The 8533-nt window shown below is 34.1% G+C and overlaps 1 protein-coding gene across 1 annotated transcript in view; it reads left to right on the top strand.

The window, feature by feature from the left end:
• The first annotated feature begins 1091 nt into the window (after window positions 1–1091).
• A2M (alpha-2-macroglobulin) overlaps window positions 1092–8533 on the top strand; it is a 40289-nt gene continuing 32847 nt past the window's right edge. The window contains exons 1-7 of the mRNA XM_039874274.1: window positions 1092–1291; window positions 3568–3751; window positions 4595–4757; window positions 4925–4977; window positions 6593–6613; window positions 6895–7063; window positions 7514–7598. Of these exons, the coding sequence (XP_039730208.1) occupies window positions 1206–1291; window positions 3568–3751; window positions 4595–4757; window positions 4925–4977; window positions 6593–6613; window positions 6895–7063; window positions 7514–7598 (761 nt within the window). The 5' untranslated portion in view covers window positions 1092–1205. The remainder of the gene's footprint in view (window positions 1292–3567; window positions 3752–4594; window positions 4758–4924; window positions 4978–6592; window positions 6614–6894; window positions 7064–7513; window positions 7599–8533) is intronic.

Genomic DNA, 8533 nt, shown 5'->3' with positions numbered 1-8533 from the left:
CTAATCACCAGGACTTAGTCATGTGCCACACCCACTTCCAGAAAGAAATAAAAGTTTTTAACTTACAGATTGTGCCCAGCTAAAACTCAGGGGTTTCATTATTAAAGATACTATTGGAGAACAGGTAATAGGACGTAACCAACAGTTTCTGCTGAAATTATGTGAAACAGATGTTTCTGAAATCAATATTTTCACTCATTCTGTCTGATACACTGCTTTTTTTCTATTATAATATATTCTGTTTCTTAAAACCTTGGTCATGACTCCCTGACCATGATATTAAAATTCACTATAAATAGTGACCATTGGTTTGAAAAATATTGCCCTAACCCTACTATGTTAAATATGGCAACCAGTGTTCAGTAGCCACATGGACTGTTGAACATTTGAATGTGGCTGGTCTAATTTGATCATTTTAATAAGTGCAGAATTTTTCATTTTAATAAGTACAGTAGGTGGTTAAGGCATCTGGGACCTTGGTCACAAAGGCAGAATAGGTCAGAGCTTGTTTTTGAGATCCGGCTACTTCACCCTTCATCTTTTTACTTTCTTAACTGAGGAAAATATTTTCAATTATCATTCTTCCAGAGCCTGGCTCCTCACCTGCAATCCCATAATATCCCTAAGGTCAAAAACCTATTAGCTTAATCCAATATTATTTCCACAGAAGATTAATGAACTCTAAAACCACTTCAACATTTAAGGTAGGCATATCTAATGGGGGACTTTCAGGCTCACTGACTTGCAATAAAATATCTATTTCGAGCCTGTCCAGTATTGCTTAAATTGTAGCTTTTCTTACCAACTATTCATGCAAGAGATGTGAGGAAAGCCATAAGAGGTGCTATGGGAAAATGGAAGGAGTGCGTAAGAGAGAGAAGGGATTGAAAAGCCGATTAGCTGCTTTATTATAAAACCAAGAGAAAGTGAGCACTTACAGGAATGTGGATTTCATCCCTCCAGGAATTCTATTTAGCCAGCCAGGAGTTGACCTTGACTGTAATTAGGCCCCTGAGAGCAATGACCCTTTCAGAGAGCTTTCAGAGACCTCTACTTTGTTTAGATATCTTGTGTGGGTGGAACTTCCTGTTTGCTCAGAGAGCAACATAAAGTCTAGTTGCTCTGAGGAATATTTGGGGCCAGAGCAACTTCAGGGAATAGGGTAGAATACAGTCTGGTCTCCTTGGGCCCCTTCTCCCTGCAGCATGGTGAAGAACAAACTCTTTCATTCAAGCTGTATTCTCCTCCAGCTGGTCTTTTTGCTTATAGATGCCTCAGTCTCTGGAAAACCGTGAGTTTCATATAGAGCATAAACTTAGAGCCCTTTCCTTATGTTTTCTAGCTTTGAATTGAAATTCTCTGTGGAGCAACCACTTTATATATTCATTTTAAACTCTTGCTTGATTCATTAAAATGTACTTTGAAGAGTTAAAAAAAAAGAGTTCTTTCCTTTATTTCAGAGTCTCTTTTATAGCATTCCTTTTTCTTTCCTATAAAACTATTACCCTCTTATATCTAAGCTCTCTTCTAATGATGAGATTTCATAAATCTGGTTTCTTCATTTTTTACTTATTCTTAATCCATTTTTTTTCCAATTCTCTGGATCTCTGAATCTCTAAATTCTCTGGGGATATGCAAGGACTTACAATTTTTCGTTAAAAATTTGTATGTTCAAAGGAATCAGTTTTCAGACTCTCACATTTATATTAATCTGCTTGAGACCATGCTATTTATCTTTTCTTACCTCCCATCTCTTAATAGTTCATCATCTACTTTATAAGAGAAGACAAACCTCTCCCTCAATCAGATGCTACCACGGAGCATTGTCTTGGAGTATAAAAATCTTTAGGAAGTCAAAGAAAGGAAAAATATGAAATACTGAAGTTGATGTTAAGAAAGCAAAGGATTCTAAGGATGAGGGAGAAAATTTGTGGTTATAAATTCTTTGTTTTAACAAAATTGAAGGACGTTCTAAAGGAAATACGAGCTCATAGATGATTAGAAGCAATTCTTGCTAATAGAATTGCATTGGATTTTTGGCATGTAACGCAGAAGAGTTACAAGAACTGATAATAATTATATAATTGTTTTATTTGTCATTTATTTACTTTTATGTGAATAATTTTTCATGGCATCTACACAAACCAAAAATAATGACAGAATTAATGTTAGACATTATTTAATTCTTGCAGTAAGGAATATCTATCTATGAATACATAAAACCAGCTTATCATTTTTAATTAAGATGTGTTTTTAAAGTATTTTGGTTTTATATCTAATATATATGAATCATAATTTGTAATATATTTATTTTGTTTTGATTAGTTGTATATGAGTAAGACTCATATAACTCAATTCAGAAGAAAATGTTCAACATTTATAACTTTACGGTCACATTAAATTTAAAAGAAGATTTAAAGTTAAATTTATATATATAATAGATATATAATATTGTATACATTATAAGTACATATATATACTTGTTAATAAAGAAGCATAAAACTCAGGATAAATTTCTGTGTTGTAAGTGGCATGGAAATTCAAGTGAGAGGAAAAATTTCTGATCATTACAAAAAGAACGTTTTGATGCATTCATTTAAATAAATTATATTAGATATCTTAGCACTATGATATTTAAGATTCCATGGGAAACTTATACAAGACTAATATAAGTTTTAACTTAAAATATCATATAAATAATATCTTTTGCTATTTTTAAACATGATCAAAAAATAGATATTTTCTTGGGAATATATAAGAAGTGCATACTGTCTAAAAATTATTTTGCTGGTTCTGTGAACAAAAATGTTTAAAAACTAACTACAGGGTCAATAAAATTATATATGAGGATATTGGGAAAGTTTCTGTTTTTCTCATGAGTTACCAAGACCCCAAGTTTAATCACTAGAAGACCGTTTTTGAGTAAAGCCATTGTCTAGCCGTGAGTTGAAAGACAAATATTTAAAATGCAAACATTCGGGATTAGGTAACACACTAAAATTTCATTAGTTACTTACCACAGCTGAGACTTTAAACTAGTGACTCACTTGCTTTAAACCTCAGATTCCATACCTGTAAAGTGGAAAGCAAGTATTTGCCATACCATTTTCACAGGCTTGTTGAATATATATGTGTGTGTGCAAATGTGTGTACATACATACACACACACACACTAAATGAAAGTTCTGTAAATTGGTTTTTGTTATGCTTACTTTTTACAGCAATCCTAATCTAAAATAGATTTACAACATAAATTAATTAAATTAGCATGTTTTAATTTGAGTTCAGATGCTCACATTTTGGGGTTTCTTAAAATAAGGTATACCTACAAATTTAAATCTATTTAACGCTCACTTCAAGCAAAAATGCTCTCTGCCAGGGTGCCGGTGATGAACACAGGAATAATTCTCATATATGCCATTCAATGACAAAGATTAATTTCATACTTATCAATATGTCTTTTTTGGTATAGAACTAATGATAGTAACAATAATTTTGATGAAAAATAGTTCTGTTGATGACAATGCCTTTCTTTCTACACTCTCCTCTAACTGCCCCTGCCCCCAGGCAGTATATGGTGCTGGTCCCCTCCCTGCTCCACACTGAGACCCCTGAGAAGGGCTGCCTCCTTCTGAGCCACCTGAATGAGACAGTGACTGTAAGTGCTTCTTTGGAGTTTCTTAGGAAGAACGAAAGCCTTTTCACTGACCTGGTGGCAGAGAAGGACTTATTCCACTGTGTCTCCTTCACTGTAAGTATGGCTGTTTGACTTAATATACTTGGTTCTATTAGTCAAGGTCTTAGGGATCTAGAATTCAGCCAAGATAAGGCTTTGAGAGGCTAGCAAAGAGTTCTAGAAGGAATCTAAATGTAGCAACTAACTGTAGAAATTAAGAAGCAATGCATAAATTTCCAACCATGAGAGGCAAATATTTATAAGTATGTTAAAAATCAACTTAATAATCCAAGAAAATTCCTATTAGCCTGTAAAAAAGCAGTATGCACTGGATAAAGGAATATGTGGCTTCTCCTTAAAATTAAAATTGAAAAAATATTAATAAACCAACTAAATAATAATAAACTAAACCAACACTCAACTTAAGCCCCCAGTGGTGGACTGACAGGAATACGTCACCCCATATTCTTTCTAAGAGTTAAAATTATAGAAATTGCCATGAGCAAATATCAAATAACTCTTCAATGTTGTCCATATATAAAATGTTTATAACCTATTGCAATAGAATATTAGTTTTCTTTCTCAAAGTTTCAAGATATGCTTCTCTCATTCCCTTTTAGTACAAAACAGCAACTTAGTAAAGTTCAGTGTATAATTGAATCAAGATTGTATTAATTGATCTACAAGGCAATGTGGGTCTCATTTATGACCTTTCTTACTGTTGTATTTTCCTCCATATTGCGTTCTGTCTCCCCATTTGTAAAATGTTAGAAGTAATTCCTATCCATGCCAGTTTTCCCTGAGAAGAGTAAGAGAGTAAAGTTAAAAGAGAGGCAAGATCTCTAGGGAGGGTTAGAACATGGATGGGGAAAAATGTGGGAGTCTGAATAAATTCTCAGATTCTCTCCTGTATTTCAGATCCCAAGATCCTCACTCAATGAGGAGACAACAATGTTCATCACTGTCCAAGTGAAAGGACCAACCCAAGAATTCAAGAGGCGGACCACAGTGGTGGTTAAAAACCAAGAGAGCCTGGTCTTTGTTCAGACAGACAAACCCATCTACAAACCAGAACAGACAGGTAAAAAGAGGCTTATAGCTGGAACAACTTCAAAAAGAAAAGATCTTCCTCCTCTGCATGTTCCCCAGTCAAACGCCCTGTAATCCTGGTTCATTAACAATTCATCTTACCAGCCAGTAAGCCTAATTTAAGATTTCTGGGACTCATGGAAAATATTTCTGTTTCAGTGAAGTTTCGTGTTGTCTCATTGGATGAAAATTTTCACCCTTTGAACAAGTTGGTGAGTCTCCTAATATCTAATCATTATTTTCTGTATAATCTGTATAAACTGTATATCTGGGAGCCTGTTTTTGGTGTTGGGGGAGGACAGAGGGGAAGCATCTGGTACTGATAATAGTAATTTCTGGCATTACACTAGAGCAAGACCCTCATTTAAAACAGTATCACAAGGAATAAAGTCATTTCTTCTTTCTATCTTGGTACTGGTACTTAGTTGTTACCCAATTAAATTTACTTTTTGGAGAATTCTCAATTAGATAAATTAGAAAGATATGTTAAGTAATAGACAAACTTAAACTATCAAATAATTTAAGTCCAAATAACTTCTTAAAGACAGAATTTTGCTAAACACACATACCAAAACCTCTTCTATCAAGATAGTGAAATCAATGTTTGTTCCTGAAGACCAACACTTGATATTTATGATAAGAAACAACTCCTTCCATTTTAATGGTGATACATAATCAAAGTTTTAGTTTTTCTCTCCCAAATTTATTCTTCTACCACATTTTCCTGTCTCATTAAGGAGCATTTTTTTCCTAGCCCCTAAAGCAAAAGATTATGGTATAATCTTCACTTTTTCTCTTTCTCTCACACTCACATCCACTTCATCAGAAAATCATGTTATTTTAAAATATATCTATACTATTTCTTACCACCTGCATACTACAACTTTGTCCTAGCCAATGTCAACTCTAAACAAGACTATTACAATAGCCTTGAAAATGGTCTCCTAGTTTCTACCTTCACTTCTCTATCTAAAAAATCAAACGCTTCGTCAATCACTCTATCAGCTTAACCCTGCTTTATTTTTATATCTCGATACTTACCTACTACCTGGTAGATGATATAGATATAGATATAAATGTAGATATATATGATATACATGATATCAAACATATGTATATCAAACAGATAAATATCTCAAATACATGTCAAACGTATATATCTCATATATACAATCTTATCTATATTTCAAATATAAGTGTATATGTATATATGTGTGTGTGTATATTTCTTATGAATCCATTCCTATTAGAAGGTAAGCTCCATGAAAGCAGATGTGTTATTCTTTTGTGCATTGCTATATTCTGTGCACCTAGAATGATACTCAGTACATGGTAGGCACTTCATAAATATTAGTTTTTAAAAATGAATAAATAGTGATAGTAGAGGAGCTAGTCCCATTCCTCCTTATTCTTAGTACTACCTAAGAATTCTGTGACTCATCTTCACATTTGGGTCTGAACATAGTTACTTATAGTGCCATTAGGGTTTATTTCTCAATCTGTAAAATTTCACAGCAAAAGAGTGTTCTTCACTAGGATGCTAAAAGCCTTTAAGTAATGTTAGTAAATCCCATTCCTAATGAATGGCAGAGCACATGTGCATTTGTTGCTGATGACCTAGTAAGTTCTTAATGTTATTTGTTAATTGCTTATAATGGATTTATTAAAAATTCTGTAAAACTTAACCTGGAATTTTGTGTGTGTGTGTGTGTGTGTGTGTGTGTTTTACTATAGCATCATTCTACATAAAGCTGTCTTACTTATAAATCAGAACTGAGAATATTTGAGAACAATTCTAAACTCCTTTCTTTCTTTTTTGTCTTTCAGATTCCACTAGTATACATTGAGGTAAGGAAAATGAAACATTTTATGATTAGATTTAAAGTAATAAATTTAGAGAAAGTGTTATTCGAGAGGTTCTTACAATATCTCAGAAATTTGTCATTAAGGGAGAAGGCTTCAAATTCTTATAGTGCTGAATGATTCTAACTCTTCTCCCCTCCCCACTCCTCATCGCAACTCCATTTTTCCTATATATTTATGTGGATAATATAGGAATTTTCATAAATTTCTTTTATTGTCTCTAATGCTTTAGGTTTTTTTCTAAGTTACAATTAATGTATTCATAGGACCCCAAAGGAAATCGCATCGCACAATGGCAGAAACTCAAGTTAGAGAGTGGCCTCAAGCAATTGGCCTTTCCCCTCTCATCAGAGCCATTAAAGGGCTCCTATAAGGTGGTGGTACAGAAGGAATCAGGCAGAAGGACAGAGCACCCCTTCACCGTGGAGGAATTTGGTATGGATTATGGAAAATCATGGTTAATATATATTTTTTTTTTATTTAAACTTCTAGGGCCTAGAATTTGAGCTTATTTGGCATTCTTTCATTTCCCATGAGTGAAATTGGGCTTGGAGTAGAACCAATTATATTTGTGTCATTGAGGACCATCAGTGATTTGTGAATAGGACTTCATAGAACTTGTTATTTTTATAGTAATTTTTAATCTCCAAAAAATGTAAAACGTATTGTTCTAGTGAGTCTTTCATAACTCATTAAGGTTACAGTGATCTGTCTGAGTCCTTCAACCAGAATCTCCAGTTGAAAGTGAGGTGGATATATTAAAGAAGAGAGCTACCTTTTCTGCGGCCTAAAATATTCTTAGGGAATGGTTACAGAGTACCTGAAAATACTAATTCCTCAAAATTGGAAAACCAATTACCATCTTCCTTGATTTTCAATCAACAGTGCTTCCCAAGTTTGAAGTGCAAGTAACAATGCCAAGGATAATCACTATCTTGGAAGAAGTAGTGAATGTGTCAGTGTGTGGCCTGTGAGTTTATACTTTTTTAAATCTTTTGAGGGGAATTAATTTATGAAGGTTCACCATTTGGGATATTTTGTCTAGTTTTTCTAGGAGCAGTGACAGCACAAATATTTTAAATACATGAGACTATTCCATCTCTAGAACTTTCCTCTCCTGTTGCTTTTCTATATTTCCTGTTTATTTTCTTTCATGTCCTTACGAGCATTATAATAACTATCATGGTGCAGGCAACTGTTCCTAGAGAGGCTATCCTACTAGGATTCTGAAAGTAACAAAGCTGTGTGTGTGCCATGCCCGTGCACACACACACATGCAAATGGGATAGTATTAAAGGTTAGTGACTTCCCCTTCACTGGGTTGTAGAAGAAATTCAGTCACCAACAGATTATTTACCTGATCTTGCATACATGGTGGAAAACTTTCTACATTCAGAAGTTGTAAAGTTAGATATATTACCAAAATCTCAGCTAACTCATCGGTCTACCTAAGGCATGTTATATATCTCTCTGCACTGCCATTTGTCCTGAGACTAGATATAACCTCTCAGTATGTTTCTTTCCCAACTTTGAAAATTCATTTTTCCAGGATCTTATGCTTTCATCTCCTGTAGCCCAGCTGTAGCACTAGCAGAAAGAGCAAACAGAGTGATGAAACATCCTGCCTGAAGACCACATATGTAATACACTCACTATTCAGCCAGGTCCCTGCCCTAGCACTGTCTCAGAGTAATAGCCACCAAGGTCCTGGTCCCATTTAACTGGTGAGCCAATACTTTTGCAAATACAGATAGAGAGGATGTTTAAAATAGGGAAGGAAACAAATACCCTGGAGACCACAGCAATTATCAATGACATATTTATGACACAATACTATTTTCATAAAAAGGAAACAAGCAAAATTCTGTATAAATAGAGATGGCTACACATGGACAGGGGATGATA

The sequence above is a fragment of the Pteropus medius genome, unplaced genomic scaffold (assembly GCF_902729225.1).
Source record: "Pteropus medius unplaced genomic scaffold, Ma_sr-lr_union100, whole genome shotgun sequence".
In the NCBI taxonomy this organism is placed as follows: Eukaryota; Metazoa; Chordata; class Mammalia; order Chiroptera; family Pteropodidae; genus Pteropus; species Pteropus medius.
Note: the sequence above shows the minus strand (reverse complement) of the source record. Positions and strands in the feature narration are given on the sequence as shown.